At 40.6% G+C, this 15,797-nt stretch overlaps 6 protein-coding genes across 10 annotated transcripts; 4 read left to right on the forward strand and 2 right to left on the reverse strand.

The window, feature by feature from the left end:
- The first annotated feature begins 10 nt into the window (after positions 1–10).
- Positions 11–2,827, forward strand: LOC111801493 (protein IQ-DOMAIN 1-like). Its single transcript, XM_023685504.1, has 4 exons — positions 11–415; positions 1,275–1,541; positions 1,787–2,092; positions 2,172–2,827. Exons 1-4 carry the CDS (start codon positions 308–310, stop codon positions 2,769–2,771), a joined length of 1,281 nt encoding a protein of 426 aa, XP_023541272.1. The 5' UTR covers positions 11–307; the 3' UTR covers positions 2,772–2,827.
- A 461-nt stretch (positions 2,828–3,288) lies between these two features.
- Positions 3,289–7,694, forward strand: LOC111802329 (myosin-2). 4 transcript variants are annotated; one of them, XM_023686651.1, is made up of 6 exons: positions 3,289–3,303; positions 3,421–3,517; positions 3,619–3,797; positions 4,792–6,002; positions 6,227–7,131; positions 7,304–7,694. In XM_023686651.1, exons 4-6 carry the CDS (start codon positions 4,823–4,825, stop codon positions 7,646–7,648), a joined length of 2,430 nt encoding a protein of 809 aa, XP_023542419.1. In that variant the 5' UTR covers positions 3,289–3,303; positions 3,421–3,517; positions 3,619–3,797; positions 4,792–4,822; the 3' UTR covers positions 7,649–7,694. The 4 variants fall into 4 exon arrangements, with proteins under 4 accessions (XP_023542419.1, XP_023542420.1, XP_023542421.1 ...); XM_023686652.1 differs by lacking the exons at positions 3,289–3,303; positions 3,421–3,517; positions 3,619–3,797 and adding an exon at positions 3,806–3,982; XM_023686653.1 differs by lacking the exons at positions 3,289–3,303; positions 3,421–3,517; positions 3,619–3,797 and adding an exon at positions 4,055–4,570 and having other exon boundaries at positions 4,797–6,002.
- Positions 7,695–7,871: 177 nt separating this feature from the next.
- LOC111802331 lies at positions 7,872–9,712 on the forward strand. Its single transcript, XM_023686654.1, has 2 exons — positions 7,872–9,070; positions 9,191–9,712. The coding sequence occupies exons 1-2, from the start codon at positions 8,558–8,560 to the stop codon at positions 9,248–9,250; spliced, it is 573 nt and encodes a 190-aa protein (XP_023542422.1). The 5' UTR covers positions 7,872–8,557; the 3' UTR covers positions 9,251–9,712.
- LOC111801996 (protein RKD2-like) lies at positions 9,387–11,399 on the reverse strand. The gene is made up of 3 exons (XM_023686257.1): positions 11,242–11,399; positions 9,646–10,153; positions 9,387–9,558 (listed from the first exon to the last, which is right to left on the reverse strand). Exons 1-3 carry the CDS (start codon positions 11,397–11,399, stop codon positions 9,394–9,396), a joined length of 831 nt encoding a protein of 276 aa, XP_023542025.1. The 3' UTR covers positions 9,387–9,393.
- On the forward strand, positions 11,175–14,357 carry LOC111801344 (protein ABIL2-like). Its single transcript, XM_023685303.1, has 10 exons — positions 11,175–11,702; positions 12,363–12,479; positions 12,564–12,646; positions 12,724–12,874; positions 13,038–13,137; positions 13,223–13,315; positions 13,393–13,435; positions 13,540–13,634; positions 13,759–13,904; positions 14,004–14,357. The coding sequence occupies exons 2-10, from the start codon at positions 12,402–12,404 to the stop codon at positions 14,172–14,174; spliced, it is 960 nt and encodes a 319-aa protein (XP_023541071.1). The 5' UTR covers positions 11,175–11,702; positions 12,363–12,401; the 3' UTR covers positions 14,175–14,357.
- A 151-nt stretch (positions 14,358–14,508) lies between these two features.
- On the reverse strand, positions 14,509–15,741 carry LOC111801345. Of its 2 annotated transcripts, none has more exons than XM_023685304.1 (4): positions 15,621–15,741; positions 15,079–15,151; positions 14,944–14,999; positions 14,509–14,801 (listed from the first exon to the last, which is right to left on the reverse strand). In XM_023685304.1, the coding sequence occupies exons 1-4, from the start codon at positions 15,674–15,676 to the stop codon at positions 14,687–14,689; spliced, it is 300 nt and encodes a 99-aa protein (XP_023541072.1). In that variant the 5' UTR covers positions 15,677–15,741; the 3' UTR covers positions 14,509–14,686. The 2 variants fall into 2 exon arrangements, with proteins under 2 accessions (XP_023541072.1, XP_023541073.1); XM_023685305.1 differs by having other exon boundaries at positions 15,509–15,635.
- Positions 15,742–15,797: the final 56 nt, after the last annotated feature.

Genomic DNA, 15,797 nt, shown 5'->3' on the forward strand with positions numbered 1-15,797 from the left:
AAAGCCTCCACCAACTGGAAGTGGAAAAAGTATGGTGTTGTTCACGTATGACAAAGAAATCCCCTGCCTTTCTCCTCGTGATTCCCTTTAACATTAACGGCACCTTCTTCTTCTCTCCAGCTTTGTTTTGGCGTTAATTTATCCTTCACACCCTCACCTACCTACCGCTTCTCTTCTTCATTTTCCAATGCCCGCTTAATCCAACCTCTTCAAGCTGATGGTCGCGACCCCTACCTTCACTCCTGCCGGTCACTGAATTCTTTTTCCTTGCTTTTGAACGCCTTTGATCTGTTTCCGGTGGCTGCAGATGGGGAAGAAACCAACTGCCCGCTGGTTCTCCACCGTCAAGAAAGTCTTCAAATCTTCTTCTTCTTCTTCTTTTAAGGACTTCACCTCGCCCGAGTTCCACAACAAGGTTTGGGTTTTCATCTCTCGTCTTCCCACAATTACTTCCAAAACTTTAACTGCTTTTCTGGGTCTGCATATACTCAACCTTGGGATTTGTGTGTTTAAAGTTTACTCTCTTTTTTTATCATCACTACATTTTTGTGCTCTTCTCTTTGCTCCAACAAAAAGAGAGAGAAACTTTTTATTAGATGAACACGACTCTCCGCAATAGTATGATGTTGTCAGCTTTGAGTCTAAGCTCTCGTGGACTTTGTTTTCGACTTTCCCAAAAGGCCTCACTCAACCAATTGAGTGGAGAAGGATGTCACGGTCATGCATGTCCAAGACCTGTTGTCAATGGCCGCATGACCGATATTCCGGTCTTGCTTGTCCAGGACGTGTTGTTCATGGTTGCATGCCCGTTCCAAACCCTTTTACATGCTTTCATCCTAGATAGGCCTTTACCATTCCATATTGAGTCAACGATGAAGGTGTATGACTATAAGAGCTAAAATGCCCCAAAATGTACCATAGTACTATAGTATAGGAAGAAGTTGAAGGTTATAATCACATGACCCAACACATTTAATCTTGATTAACAAAAGGTCCATGCATGACTGAGGAAGAAGGGAAGAAAACCAAAGGCGGGGGTTTTGGTCCCCCATGAGAGTACATGAGGGCCCAAAATGTGTATTGACATATTGTTGTCAAACCTTTTAAGCCTATCATGTGCATGTTGGTGGTAGATATCCATCATATTCCAACCACATTTTTATCTCTTTTCTTTTAACCAATTTTGTGTTTTAACAATATGCCATAATGGGGATACCCATTTGTCTAGTTGGTGAAGTTTAAGTAAAAGAATTGTGAATGTGGGAAAATGGCAGCATAATGCTCCGGAGGGTATATCACTTCAACAATTTCCCGAGGAGAATTCGACAGAAATAATGAACGACGAAAGCGTTCAATCGACACCGAGGATCAAAGGTCGAGATCATGCCATTGCGGTTGCAGAGGCGACTGCAGCAGCTACAGAAGCTGCAGTTGCTGCAGCTCAGGCAGCGGCAAAAGTGGTTCATTTGGCTGGCTATGGGTGGCAATTTAGAGAAGATAGTGCAGCTACTCTTATTCAAGCTTATTACAGAGGCTACTTGGTAAGTCGGTTCTTTTTTTTTCTTTGTGAACTTCAAGGTTGTTTTTTTGTTTCTACATTTGAAATTCTAAATCTTATTCTACATTTGTTTCATGTGATAAATTCATATAATTTTGTCTTCCTTATGAGATAAGATATCAATTACAACTTCAAAAGTCGATGGTTAAATCTCCCACCTCCACAATTGTTGAACTTAAAAAGAATGTTCTTCGCCATTAAATTATTGTGTGTTATTCAATGTTGTAGGCGCGACGAGCACTGCGTGCCTTGAAGGGGCTAGTGAGGCTGCAAGCATTGGTCCGAGGCCACAACGTGCGAAAGCAAGCAGAAATGACGATGCGTTGCATGCAAGCATTAGTGAGGGTGCAAGCAAGAGTTCGTGCTGGTAGGCTGCAATTGGCAAACCAAAATTATGATAAAAGATTTGCAGTAGAAGAAGAAGGTTGGGATGGTGGGGTTGTAAGTGTAGAGAAAATGAAAGAAGATTGTTCAAGAAAACGTGATGCCCAAATGAAAAGGGAAAAAGCTCTGGCTTATGCATATTCGTATCAGGTTTGTCTTCTCTTCCCATACCCTTCCCCTGTTAGGCTTCTCCATATCAGCAACATTCTGACACTTGTCTGTACAACAGCAACATCAACGAACACAAGAAGAAGGAATGTTACAATTGGGTGGAAATGTGAATGGTTTTAGGTTTAACCATGACAAGGCCAATTGGCTCCAGCATTGGATGTGTTCCCACCCATATCATGTTCCTCATTCCAACGCACGTGAGTCTTATATCGCACCCACAACTGCCACCACTGCAACAGACGACATGTCGGAAAAGACCATCGAAATGGATCCCATTGCACTGGCGCAACTAAATTTGGACTCGATTGAATTAGGCTCATACTCGACTCGACAAGAGCGAGTTTCCAAGAATGTTCCTAGCTACATGGCCCCGACCCAATCCACTAAGGCCAAGGTGAGGAGTAGTCAAGGCTCAATCAAACACCAAAGACCAAAATGCAAGATGTCAATGACAAAAAGATCGGTTTTCGGGTTGGGTTGTGACTCGTCGAGTTCAGGGGGAGGAACGCAAATGAGCCGAAGCCCAATGAAGAATGGAACTCGGTTGTCTCCGATACAGATGGTAGGGTGTAGCCCGGAGTACACTGCAGGAGGAGAAGATTGGGCAGTGCCCCTTGGTGTCAAAGATTGGAGGGCTGGTTTTGCTTCATTCACTTAAATACTCATGTTGTTCAATCAATAAATGAATGTCATCAGTCTTTGCTTGTTCATACATTTCCTACTTATTCATTTGCCTTTATATTTAATAATTTGAAAAAATATTAAATTTATAATTTATACTGGGGCAGTAGCTAATGTACGTGGGCCCAGTAGTAAACCCACATGGTGGTGGGCCGCATAGGGGTTTGGCGTAATAGACAAGTCATGGCATCCAACCGACAAGAAGTAGCCCAGTTAAGGCCCCTCCAAATTCCAATAACACCCCCTTTGCTTAATTGGATTATATTAACAGAGTCGCGTGGGTGAGGCTGAGCTGTAATGGGACACTCACACTCCAGTCTCGTTACAGAGTCCAATCCGACATGTAGCTTCGATACAACAAAGTTTGACTGCTCCCTCCCTAACTCTAATCTAATCTCTTATGTGTATCCAAATTTTAATACAACTTATTTATTAGAAGCAGAATGTGACTATGTCAGTAGAGGCGGGCAGTTGAAGTGGGCACATAAACGACGCGATAATTCTCTTTGGTACACCTTCTCTGCCCCCTCAACTTCATAAGAATCTGTGACCCAATTAGAATCTTTCCCTCTTTATTCTTCTTTTGCCAATCTAATCTCATGAGCTTGCTTTGAATGCAATCAAAGAGGTTCGGCATAGGACCCATTTCAAATCCCGCATTGCCAACTTCGGCTTCCGAGGCCCGATCTCCAACTTCAGGATTATAAATTGCTCGACCTCGTGGTAAATGGGATTCTTGTGGAGGATCTGTATTATTGAGTCCGAGTTTTGATTATATCGAATTGTGTGCTCTGCTCTTTCTTATGCTGGTTTCTGCTTTACAGGTCGAACCGATGGAAGAAACTCCACCGGTCAATTCTTCCGGACCCACGAAGCGCTTGTTGACTCAGTAGCTCCACCATTTTGTCTATCTAAAACTGATACATTTAATTGTTCATCTATAATAATACTATGCGCAAGAGGATGCTCCATCCTGATTTTACTTTGGCTGAACCACTGAAAGGTATTTGATGTCTTCTTCCACTCGCTGGCGAAAGAAGAGTGGGTTTTACTGTTTTTAGCTATGAAATGGAATACGGTTCTTGGTGGGCTTCTTTGATTTGGGTTATTGTTGCTTCTCCTTTGCAAACTACACTTACCGCTGTTACTGTGCATCGCTAGCAACTCTTTTGTTTTCTACTTCAAAAGGTGAGAAGTAAAAGACATAATCTCCTTGTGAAAACTGAAAGTAACTTACATATGCAGCCTTCTCAAATACTTCTCATTATGCCTTGAAAAGGAACAATATATGGAAAAGGAATAGTTTTATAGAGGACTTTTTGATGCACAAAAGTTGCCTTTTCTTTTCAGTTTACATTTAGTTGCCATTAATTTCCTGAAAACCTTATGTTTGCTTTATCAACCACTCTTGACTCGTGATAGAGAAAGTTTGAGGAGATGGGATTGGGGGAGATGGAAAAGGGGAAAAGCAAGTGGGGCTGATTGCAGCCTGTCTTTTCCCTGAAAACCAGGGACAATTCTCTTTTATTCTTTTTCTTTTTTCGTAGCTCTTGTATTGTGTTGTAGTTTGGCTTCTCCTCCACTGCTCTGCAGTCTTGGGCACATGTAAAAGCAGCCATGCTTTTGATATTTCACGTTCTTCTTCATAACCTTATAGCCTCCATCCATCTTACATATTACAATTTTATGATTTGGTGATGGCTCCATGATGTTCTATAAGAACTGCTGCTCTCTTGAGTTCAGTGTCCCCCCCACTTTCAATACTGATGATCTAAGATAAGCCCTCATCCTGTTTGACTTTCTTCTGCAAGACTCTTGTATGTGTTGTTTCCGTGCTTCAATTCTCAAATGCTTGTGGGCTGTATATTGTAATCTGACTGGTCTTTTGTCCAATCTCTTGCTTTCACTCTCCTGAAAGTCTTGTTTTAGTCCTGTTTCTAATGTATTACATGAATTGTTAACGTCTTATAAACTAACCTTTATTTATCTTGTGATAGTGTACTCAAAGGAGAAGGACCATTGTTTTGAATGATGGATGAGAAACAGGTCTCCAACACACTAACATTTATCTCAGAAGAGAAGATTGACAGTTTATCTCCCATGTATTTCGGTGTTTCTTGCGCATTCTTTGCTCTTCGACTATTGTCAATATCGGATTGCATAGACGAAAAATGGTGTGAAGTTCGGGAAAAGATGCTTCAAGGAAGTGCCCAGCTCCTGGGATTGTTAATATGGAGTGCTCAGAGAGAAGTGGATTGGCAAACACCCGATCTTCTTCATAAGCTCAAGGCTGCTGAGAGAGAGATAGCAGAGTTGAAAAGAATCAGACATGAAGATGCCAAAGCTAATGAAAAAGTTGTTTGCATTTTCGCTGCTCAAGAGCAACGGTGGTTGATTGAAAGGAAGAAGCTTCGCCAACACATTGGAGCTCTAATGCATGATGTGAGGGTTCTGGAAAAGAAGGAGGAACTTATTTCTGAACTGAACGAAAAATTGAAGGAGATGGAGACGGCACTGGAGTCTAAGGAGAAGACAATAGAGGAAGAGATTAAAAAAGGAATTGAGTTGGAAGAAAAACTGTCCAAGGTTGAAAATGTAGTAGAAGAATTGAGAGAGACAGCTAAACGGGAGGCCCAAGAGCATTCCTCTGAGCTTTGGAAGCACAAATCCGCGTTCATCGAGCTGGTCTCAAACCAAAGGCAACTTGAAGCTGATATGGGGCGAGCAGTTAGAGAAGTTGAAGCATCAAAAGATGAGCTTGATTCAGTTTTAGAGCAAAAGGAGGAGTCGGTAATATTGGTACAGAAACTATCAGCTGAGATTGTTAAGATGCGCAAGGATTTAGAACAGAAAGACAAGATACTATCAGCAATGCTGAGAAAATCCAAGCTGGATACGGCACACAAGCAAATGCTCCTTAAGGAGATTAAGTTATCCAAAGCTAAGAGAAAGCAAGCAGAATTAGAAGCTGAAAGATGGAAGACAATTTTAGAATCTAGACATGAAAGACAATCACTAAGAAGTGTGTTATCCAATCAGGACAATTCAGGATATGATGTTCCTGCGAGTTCTGGGGGCAAGTATTCAAATACAAGCGGGCTCTCAAATAATGGGAAGACAATATTGAAGCCAACTGATATTTATATTGACTACAATCACCCCCTTTCTGAATGTCTTTCCCCTGAAAAAAGTGATGACTCAGTCTCAGGTAATAAACTTAAATTTCCCTTATTAGCCAAATGCGTTATAGATATATATATATATATATAGCTCATTCTAACCAACATTGGTCATGTTTATTTCCATTGATCCTATGGACTTTCCTCCCAATATTCTTTCATATGTTTGACTTAACACTGCTTAAATCAAGGTGTCTTTGACTTAATCATTTATTTTTCCTTTTTGGGTTCATCTATGGATTTTCCTCTGAAGGGAGAATGATTGATGTCAAGCAGATGGAAGAGTTGGTATGTTCTGAGGCAGAAAAGTATGTGTTAATACTTCAGCAGAGACATGACCTAGAAATCGATGCATTTGCAGAACAAATGGGGATGAAAGATGAAAAGTTAGAAGTTTTCCATTGGCAGATGCTCAGCTTGGAACTTGAATCCAAGCGGCTTCAGTCACATCTTGCTGGACAGAATCAAGAGATCCTGCAGCTTAGACATAGGAATATGAAATTAAAAGCTCTGTCAATGGAGAGAGAAGAGGAATTAGCTTCCCTGAAAGGCCAATTGGCATCACAGTTTAGCTCTCAAGGGTACCAGGCGACAAAATGGGATCTGCTAGATGAAGACAACGGCACTTGGTCTGATGTCAAGGTTATAAAGATACAATCGGGAGAAGAAGAGCAACAGAGAGATAAAGATTCTATTGGGACGATAAGAGACGATGCTATTGAGAGAGAAGAGATTGCTTGTTCAAACCTTGTTGAGAACAGAAATCCATTGATACAATCTCCAGGAACTGAGTTTGAAGATGAGAAAGAAATTGCTTGTCACAGTCCCATTCAAGAAGCTAACACAAGCAGTCCACAGGAGGTTGATAATGCCGAACAGTTGGCATCAATAGGACAGCAGTTTGGAAGAACTTATAGTGTCCAATGGAGGATGGATATCCATGCTCTAGGAGTGTCTTACAAAATCAAAAGGCTAAAACAGCAATTTCTTTTGCTTGAGAAGCTCATCGGAAAACGAGAAACTGGTCGGAATTCTGAAAATGAGGATAATGGACAAGTTATCATTAGAGAATTTCTTTTGTTTCTGACACTGCTGAATAAACAAGTGAGCAGATACAATTCTCTGCAGGAGAAGAATGATGAACTCTGCCAAAGGATGGTAAGTTCATATTTACAAACATTCTGTTATAAATTCATTCCTCATTTTCTACTTCTTCGAGAATTTCCATGTCGTCGTACTTGATGTTTTTGCTCTATATTTCTGAAAGTATTGGAGTCTTATATGAAGCTGTGTGGAACTCGCTTTCTGATAATCTGTTTGTGGTTTGCAGCATGATTATGAGGCGAGTGTAAAATGTGGAGAGTCTAAAGTAGTTAGAACGAAAGGGAAAACCAAAGCGTTGGAAAGCTTCCTTGAACAGACATTTCAGCTACAAAGATATGTTGTCTTAACGGGACAGAAATTGATGGACATTCAAACCAAGATCAGCCCGGAATTTGCCAAGGTCGCTGACGAACTTCAAAAGTCTGGTAGCTTTGACATTAAGCTCTTTGCCAGTAGTGTTAATACTCTCTTCCAAGAAGTGCAAAGAGGTCTAGAAGTTCGAATAACTCGAATTATTGGAGATCTAGAAGGAACCTTGGCGTGTGAGGGTATGATCCGTCTAAGTAGGTAGTTGTGAAACTGAATCTTAATCAATAAAGTTGAATAGTCATGTATGATTTTGTGTGTTCTTTTTCTTGCTTTGTATAGAGAAGTTTCTAAGAATGGCCTTCGAATGTAATGAAATGGCCCAAGTGATTGATGAAAGCTTGTGCTCCCAAAAGTGAGTGATGGTTAAGCTTTAAAAACCTCTCAACACATTGATTTCTGGGACATTCTATGCAACAAAACATTAATTTCTGGTCTCTGACGAAGTTTCAGGTCGATTTCCGGTTTCCCATTTAGCTGGTTTTTTGTGGGTTAGGGGTAGGTAGCTCATAGATAGCCATCAGCTTAGAACCACTGGTTTTGTTGGTCTGAGCAAGTCGTGCTCTTTTTTAAACTCCAAAATCAACTAAAAACAGAAGGTTCTCTTTGCATATAATATGGACATGAAAAGAAAAATTGCAGGTGAAAGCCAAAGAACTTCTGCAAGTGACTCCAAAGTTGCTCGAATAGAGGGTTTAAGTTAATCATGTAATGCTAAATGAATCAACCATTTTATCCAAGCATCAAAAAGCCTATCCCTTCTCGACCGTTTGCCTCCAAGAGGAAAAATCAGGACTTGGACTGTTGATGGTTCTTTGATCCATCCAAATTGCAGACCCAACCGTTTCAACTCGTGGGATCGATTTGGTGCATTTAAAGTCCAATTTATACAGAGAAAGTTTCTGGCATTTTCTCGTGAAGCCGAAGCGCCAGGAGCGTTTTGCAGTTACCCTCACAATTCGCATCTCCTTCCACTTCCTTCTCTCTCTACAAAACCTGCCCTTGTTTCTCTTTCTTTAAAACTTGTTCCAATTCTACACGAACTGATCATTCAGTTCAGGTGAGCCTTCTTGTTTTTGTTCAAAATTAAACGGGTCTGTGAGATTTTGGCGGAATGAGGACTGCAACAGGGGAAAATCCAAGCTCCACGCCACCAAAGCTGTCTCTGTTTTCTTTTCCAAGACAACCATTGGAGCCGCCAGGGATGGTGACGCCGCCGCTGCACGCGTCGATTTCTGTGCCGTTTCACTGGGAAGAGGCACCGGGGAAGCCGAAGCCGCTCGGAATTATTGAATTGAATCCAAAGCCCAAAAGTGCAAGAACTTTGGATCTGCCACCCCGGCTGTTCGCTGACGCCAAGGTAGCCCATTTTGCCTCTCCTACAATCGCCGCGGATGAACCCGTCGCCGGCCGAGACCTATCGTTCAGGTTCCCGGACAGCTGGGCGGAGACGGCGACGGCGACGGAGACGAGGGAGGGAAAGGATGTTAACAAGGAGAATGTGAAGCGTGGGTCTGAAATTTCACTCTCGGCCGGCGGTGTGGACGACGGCAATACGAGAGTGAAGATCACGAGATTAAGGATTAGAAGAAACTTTATTGGGACATGGAATTCAAAGTCGCACATCGTAAGTCTTCATTATCTCAATCTTCGACTATTTCTAAAGTAATTGCACCTTTCGATCATTTAGTACATCCTGAAATGCTTAATTGTCATTTTCTTAAACAGTTGTTTCTAATAATGGCAGGCATGTATTTATGGGAGCTTGAAGCAAGTGCTTCCATGGAGACGTAAGCATGATGAATGAACGAAAATGGTTGCCTCATGATTTCAATTCTTCTGTATCAACAAGCAGCCACAGAGTCTGTTTCCCTAAACTTCATGTGTGTCCAAATGCAAAGAACGAGCCAAGGTGTGTGTTTCTCTGATCACTACAACAAATGACAGTCTTTAGTGACGAGCAGCAACATTGGACCTTCGCTTCTTCTTGTAATTGGCTTTGAAACAGGCTTGCCTGAGCCTTCTGGTTCTGTGAGTGAGGTCCATATCTGGGAGTTCCTCCACAAGCCTCTTGTGCTCCTCCAACCCTTTTATCTCATTTGTCAACCCCATCTCCTGCACTTCCAAATTACACCGACGTTGAGCGTCCTAAGAACTTGAATCAATAGACATATAGAATGATGGATGTGTATACATACAAACCTGGACATTTGTAATGAGAGAGTTCAAGCTCTTGAGCTTTCTATGAGGCCATCTCATTATATGAAGTTCTCTGCACCTCCTTTTAAGCACTGTCAAACCCACATTCATCGCTTTTGCGGCCTCTGTTATTGGGATATGAAAGTGCTTTTGAATCTCTTCCAATCCCAACACTGAATTCGTTCTCCTCCCGTTTCTCATTATTAATCTCACCCTCCTTTCATACTCTTCTTCTTCTTCTTCTTTACAACTTGAAAGCCCTGTTTCAATCATCCTTGTCACCTCCTGCAACTCCCTACTCATATCGTCGTCTTTTAATTTCACCATTCTCTCCGGCTTCGTCTCATCGGCCACCATGTGCTCCTCATAAAGTGGTGTAACTGGTATCATGTGTTTGTCCAACGACAAAATTTCAGCCTCCAACTCGGAAATATCATCCCAATGGAATGGTAAGGACAGCGAGTTGAAGTCGAAGGATCCATCGACATCTAATGGAGGAAGCTCTAGTGCTCTGTGGAAAATGAAAAAACCAAAATTAAGCAAGACCCATCAAAGACAAATCAATTTAAAATGAACCCATCACGTAAAGTTGAATCCTTTAGACTTGTGTTAACAAATTGAACTGTATCTATCAATTTAGATGGTTTGTTCTTACTCGTGGTCGAAGGGGAAAATATGTTGGTGATATGGCCACTCAAAGTCAAAGTCGTGTGGGTGTAGTTTGGTGCTGGGCTCCATGGCTAGATATGGAGTGTGGAGGAGGGAGGAGAGTGAATGAGTTTTAGTTTGAAGAAGGGGTGGTATAAGTAGTAAGTGAAATTTAGGAGGAGGAGGGGAAGAAAGAGGATTTAGAAGTTGGTGCAAGAATTGATTGGGAGTTAAAATTTCAATGAAAGGGGATTAAATATTTGAAACAATTACCAATCAACAAAAGGGGGGCTGTATTATCCATACACCTCCACTCCATACCCTTTCATGCATACACATACCATGCAAAATTGCAAATGCATGCACTCTCTCTTTCTATATTATGCTTCTCTCTCCTATGCAGTCAAAAGTGGGCGGGATTAATTTTGTGTTGTAAATGATTTTTGGGCTTATAGCCCATATTCAGAGGAGGGGTTCGTAGCCCACGTTGAATCTGATGGAGGGCCCACAATTCCCCAACAATCACGCCGCTGATTTTAAACAAATTTCTTTCGGTCAAGCCGAATTTCCTTCCTTTAAATTTATCAAGAAGATGATAATGTCACTACCTGGTGATTAGTTTCTTCACAGGATCCAGACCGTTTATTTTGAAGGAGAAACCTGTTTTTGTAAGATTAGAAACTGGTAAACTGGATTGAATTATCCGATTAATGATAAGCTCACCTAACTAATTACGGTGGTCAATGATACAAAGCCCCACAATCAATCAATCAAGTGGGGAAAGAAGGAAAACAATGTTTAGATTGGAAGGAGAGAGAAAAAGGCAAAAGCTTTGATTTGGGAATATTAAACCCTGTTTCTTTCTTTGAATCCAACAATTAGTATTAGGAAGAGGAGAATGGCGGAGGGTTTTTGGGGTTGGGACCCATCGTTTCCAAAACACACTCGTACAGTGGCAACCACGAGACACAATGATGGGGAGGGAGAGCTAAAATAGGGGATTTTTCACATTCAAATTTGCCCACTTTTGCTGCTTCCAAAAGAGAGGGAGGCCCTTTCAACCAGAATGCCCCCTGAATTTCTGGCTTAACCGACGAGCTCCTCTTCATGTTTGTCCCTCCCGTTTCCCATCTCACGCCCACCACCACCACCCTCTTTCTTTCTATCATTTTCATCTTCAAATCCTTGCCTTTTCCTGTTTCTTTTGTTCAAACATTTTACAGAGGTTTTGTAACCTGTCGTTTTTCTAGTTCACTCTAAATCTTTTACCAAACCCACTTGATTTTTTTGCCAACTTTTGGCTTCTTTTGCTTCTACTCACTCTGGGTTCTCATTTTGAGGCTCAAAAATTAGATGGGTTTTCGGCTACCGTCTCCTTTCTAGGTTCGACCTCTTCACCTGCAAAACAACAGGTACTTCCCTTGAGTTTCTTTCTTTGTTTTTGCTCTCCAGTCCTTATTTTGTTGCTGACAAGTTTGGAATGAGAGAAAACAAATTGGTTTCTCGACTGTGTTACCCGGGGCTTTCATCTTCTGCAAATTTTAACTTCTATATCGCAAACACTTCATTTTTCGCACCTTTTTCGATGTTGTTAAGGAATTACTGGACATTGCCTTTTTAAAATTCTCCAAGTGGGTTGCTTTGAATTTAATTATTCACTGCAGCTTGAGTCCTGGCGAAGATTCAGACAGAATGAGCTTTTTCAATTCATGAAATTTCAACATTTACTTATCTGTTTTGTTCTTTTTTTTTTGAATTATGGAAAAACACTATTTGTTTTATGTCGTTGATTGGTTCAAATTTGGTATATGTTTAATCTATGAGACACCGAGTCAACTATTCTTTCATTTATTGAATTCAGAATTCTCATCACTTATAACCTGTCAAAGGGAATGCTGTCTCTCTCCCTCACCTGCTAAATCAATACTTCTGTTGTCTCTTTTGGGCTATACTACAAAACGTTAATGATTTATGAATGTTTCCACTGCTAGTGGTGGGAGTGTTGCTTGTTTCAATGATTTTCGTCTCTTGCCATGATTTCCTTTGGTTGTTTTGAAATTTGTTGGTTGCAGGCCTTGTAGTTAGTTTGAGCTCAAACCAAATCTTGTACAATGCCCATCTCACAACAAACGTCCAACTTCGATGAGATTTCTATGAAGCAGAGTTTGATTTTCTCTGATTGTCTCAAGGTACTACTCTGTGTCTTTGTCCAGGTTCTCCAAAATGGCAACTCCTCGTCTTTTGTTCACTCTCTTTCTGCATTTGATTTTCAGGATTTGAAGAACCTGCGAGCACAATTATACTCAGCAGCAGAATACTTCGAACTCTCTTACATGAATGACGACCAAAAACAGATGTGAGTTAGTTTGAGTTGTTTATTAGAGTAATTTATGAGAGAGTAAACTGGAATCAATCATGTTTTTTTCTATGCAGAGTGGTAGAAACATTGAAAGATTATGCTGTTAAAGCTCTTGTGAATACGGTGGATCATTTAGGTTCTGTTACTTTTAAGGTTAACGATCTCTTGGATGAAAAGGTGGATGATGTTTCTGGAACTGAGTTTAGGGTGTCATGCATCGAGCAGGTAAGTTGCAACTTACATTATTTGATACAAAAATGAAAAGAGAAACCCGAATAAGCTGTATAGATCCTCTAAAATCCATACTTCTTAGCAGTAGAGGAAGCTGATTAATTCAGCGATAACTACATTCTAAATTGTTCACTTTTACTAACCTACGGGGCTGTAGAGGCTAAGAACGTGCCAACAGTATATTGATCATGAAGGACATTCCCAGCGATCCCTGGTGATGAATACCCCAAAATATCACAAGCGTTACATATTACCAGGCAAGTTTATTATCTTTGCCCGACGTCCCAGTTCCTTTCTTTTGCCTTCTGAGAAGAAGTCTTATAGTTTGTAGAATTTGTCCAGTTGGGGAGACCATGAATGGCGGTATCCAAACTAGATCCAAATACGAAGGATGCAACCTAGATGATGAAGATGACTGGCACCAATTTAGAAATGGTAAGCGCCCAAATCAACTGTTTGGAAAATTTTCAAATGAAACTTCACCATGTATTAATCTGATTGATATCCTCTAGCTGTTCGAGCTACCATTAGGGAAACGCCGCCATCCATTATCAGGTAAATGCCACATTTTCTTTTGATCCGAACTGAAACTGCTTGCTTGCGTTTACCTCTCTTCTTCAGGTGAACTTGGTTTAATGAATTCTTTCTCGTTCGTGCAGTAAAGAAAATTCTCCTGTGCGTTCGCAACGACCTTCGCCATCCCCACAACCTAGAACGTTTTCGTTCACGTCTACTATGTCCAAGAAGGAATTAGGTTCATATGCTCTTAATTCTTCCCCTTTAGCTGCCCTTTTGTGTGTTAATGTAACTATATTGGTTTTTGTGCTCATAGCTTATGTCTGCCCTCATAAAATGCAAATACATTTGTTTCAAACCAGATAAACGGTCGGTTTCACCACACCGGTTTCCACTTCTGCGTTCTGGTTCTCTCTCAAGTAGGCCAAAGACGCAGAGTTCAAGTCGATCAACTACGCCCAACTCAAGTAGGCCCACCACTCCAAGTAATTCCAATGGCCAACGACGGGTGTGTTCATTGTGCTCTCTTATGTTTTACTAAATTAAGTGAAAAATGACATCACTGAGTAACTGAGATTCTACAACATGAATTTTTCTTTGCTACCAGTATCCTTCAGAACCTAGGAAATCAGCATCAATGCGTATGCCTGCAGAAAGGGATAACAGCAAGGATGTTGAACAATATCCCAGCAAAAGCAAACGCCTGCTAAAGGCATTACTCAGCCGACGCAAGTCGAAGAAAGACGATATGCTGTACACCTATTTGGATGAATACTAGTACTTCCAACACGTCCAGGAAAGCAATGAACCACAGAGGAACCTCTTCAATTCACTAGAGTTACCACTTTGTATGTTTCATATAGCAGTTTTTCCTTCATCCCATGCTCAAATCATTTCTTTGTTCTTCTTTGACTTCAATTTTTAGTAATATAAGTGATTTCATCGTGTGGGTTTTAAGAATTATCCCTTATCAGCATGGATTTCTGTAGCTGAGTCAAATGACCTGATTAACTCATTAGCCATTTAGATTTCTTTCAACTATTGAGGTAGAAAAATAATCGACCACATCAGTAATGATTGGAACTAAATTGAGATTCAAAAGAAATAATATATTATGTAATGAGTAATATGGTATTGAAAATGTTATATTGTTGGATCTCAATGTTCGAATGATGGATGTAGGATGTGGTTCTTCACCATGGATCAAACCACTACAAATCATATTGTAACAAAATTGGAGATCAGATGTAAACTAAGCAAACATGAGATGTAAAAGATGAGCGAAGGCAATCAGAAATCCAATCCTTGTCCGAAATCTTCGATTGTTTTTATGGCAAGAGTAAGCACATCCAGAAAAGCACTATATGATGCACGCAGAAATCTTGCTTCCACTGCCTCGAAGTGTCTGCATGAAACAAGTCAGACAGCTAATGAGAATTCTAAAAAATGATTGCGGAGAATTGTGAATGTTCCCAAGAATTCTGTATTAAGCTATTTTGGTATCCATGTATTATTAATGAGGAATGCCAAGAGCATAATAGGCTCACACTGAAAGTTTTCCATCAGAAACTGTCATCTCCCTTTTCACCTTGTCTGGCTGCAACTGTACTTAGCACAGAAATCAAATCAGAAACAAGTCCACTAGGGAGCACAATGCGAAGGTTGAAATAATCGAGAAGCACCTCTTTATCGACGACTAAAGCATTATAGACAATTGAAGCTTTCTTCTCAGATTCACAGTCCACTTCGAAGTCACTGCAGATAGCAAACAATGAGTTAAACTGCATGTTTCCAACATAAATGTTGACCATTTAAAGAAAGAAGCAAGCGCAATGACCACTTAGGAACAAATAGCAATTGTTAAACACTAACAACACCCAGAAAGGAAACAACATTGGGTTCTAGGAACCATAGCAAAAGAAGAAACCTTTGCATATTTGAGCTTTCATGACACTATTTTACTCGCAAAACTTCGGGTTCAGCAACAAAAGAAAAATGGGTTGCCATTATCATTGTCTTATTTTGAATATGGAAATTGCAAGGAACCAGAGAAAAAAACAAAACGGATTAATCAAATGAGAAATAAGATTAAACTAAAGACGCGAAGCTCACCAGAATGCTAACATAGCAACGATAATAAACAAACTGATCTAAAGGAAAACTTGTATCTATGCATTTATGGGCTTAGAGAGAGAGAGAGATAGAGAGAGAGAGAGAGAGGAACCAGCTGAATTCCCATTTAGCATCTCCATCAGAAACGACGGAAGCTGTCGGAGCCATTGCTTCAATTTTAGCGGAAAAACGTCAAATTCTTCGCTAAACCTAACATAACAGGCGGCACGGCGATTTTTGAAGGTTTTTTAGTAAATAAAATAAAACATCAATTTTGGGCTTGGGCTTG

The sequence above is a fragment of the Cucurbita pepo genome, chromosome LG09 (assembly GCF_002806865.2).
Source record: "Cucurbita pepo subsp. pepo cultivar mu-cu-16 chromosome LG09, ASM280686v2, whole genome shotgun sequence".
Taxonomy (NCBI): domain Eukaryota; kingdom Viridiplantae; phylum Streptophyta; class Magnoliopsida; order Cucurbitales; family Cucurbitaceae; genus Cucurbita; species Cucurbita pepo.

What these genes read in the sequence shown, in the direction of transcription:
- LOC111801493 (XM_023685504.1), top strand. Translation starts at nt 308, where the DNA reads ATGGGGAAGAAACCAACTGCCCGCTGGTTCTCCACCGTCAAGAAAGTC. An exon ending in CGCCCGAGTTCCACAACAAG is followed by an intron (nt 416 to 1,274) that starts GTTTGGGTTTTC and finishes GGAAAATGGCAG; the next exon opens with CATAATGCTCCGGAGGGTAT. An exon ending in CTTATTACAGAGGCTACTTG is followed by an intron (nt 1,542 to 1,786) that starts GTAAGTCGGTTC and finishes TCAATGTTGTAG; the next exon opens with GCGCGACGAGCACTGCGTGC.
- LOC111802329 (XM_023686651.1), top strand. Translation starts at nt 4,823, where the DNA reads ATGATGGATGAGAAACAGGTCTCCAACACACTAACATTTATCTCAGAA. An exon ending in AAGTGATGACTCAGTCTCAG is followed by an intron (nt 6,003 to 6,226) that starts GTAATAAACTTA and finishes TTTCCTCTGAAG; the next exon opens with GGAGAATGATTGATGTCAAG. An exon ending in ATGAACTCTGCCAAAGGATG is followed by an intron (nt 7,132 to 7,303) that starts GTAAGTTCATAT and finishes TGTGGTTTGCAG; the next exon opens with CATGATTATGAGGCGAGTGT.
- LOC111802331 (XM_023686654.1), top strand. Translation starts at nt 8,558, where the DNA reads ATGAGGACTGCAACAGGGGAAAATCCAAGCTCCACGCCACCAAAGCTG. An exon ending in GGAATTCAAAGTCGCACATC is followed by an intron (nt 9,071 to 9,190) that starts GTAAGTCTTCAT and finishes TAATAATGGCAG; the next exon opens with GCATGTATTTATGGGAGCTT.
- LOC111801996 (XM_023686257.1), bottom strand. Translation starts at nt 11,399, where the DNA reads ATGAAGAGGAGCTCGTCGGTTAAGCCAGAAATTCAGGGGGCATTCTGG. An exon ending in TGTGTCTCGTGGTTGCCACT is followed by an intron (nt 10,154 to 11,241) that starts GTACGAGTGTGT and finishes CATTTTCCACAG; the next exon opens with AGCACTAGAGCTTCCTCCAT. An exon ending in CTCTCATTACAAATGTCCAG is followed by an intron (nt 9,559 to 9,645) that starts GTTTGTATGTAT and finishes TTGGAAGTGCAG; the next exon opens with GAGATGGGGTTGACAAATGA.
- LOC111801344 (XM_023685303.1), top strand. Translation starts at nt 12,402, where the DNA reads ATGCCCATCTCACAACAAACGTCCAACTTCGATGAGATTTCTATGAAG. An exon ending in AATGACGACCAAAAACAGAT is followed by an intron (nt 12,647 to 12,723) that starts GTGAGTTAGTTT and finishes TTTTCTATGCAG; the next exon opens with AGTGGTAGAAACATTGAAAG. An exon ending in GGGTGTCATGCATCGAGCAG is followed by an intron (nt 12,875 to 13,037) that starts GTAAGTTGCAAC and finishes ACGGGGCTGTAG; the next exon opens with AGGCTAAGAACGTGCCAACA.
- LOC111801345 (XM_023685304.1), bottom strand. Translation starts at nt 15,676, where the DNA reads ATGGCTCCGACAGCTTCCGTCGTTTCTGATGGAGATGCTAAATGGGAA. An exon ending in CTTTAGTCGTCGATAAAGAG is followed by an intron (nt 15,000 to 15,078) that starts GTGCTTCTCGAT and finishes TGCTAAGTACAG; the next exon opens with TTGCAGCCAGACAAGGTGAA. An exon ending in TCTGATGGAAAACTTTCAGT is followed by an intron (nt 14,802 to 14,943) that starts GTGAGCCTATTA and finishes TGTTTCATGCAG; the next exon opens with ACACTTCGAGGCAGTGGAAG.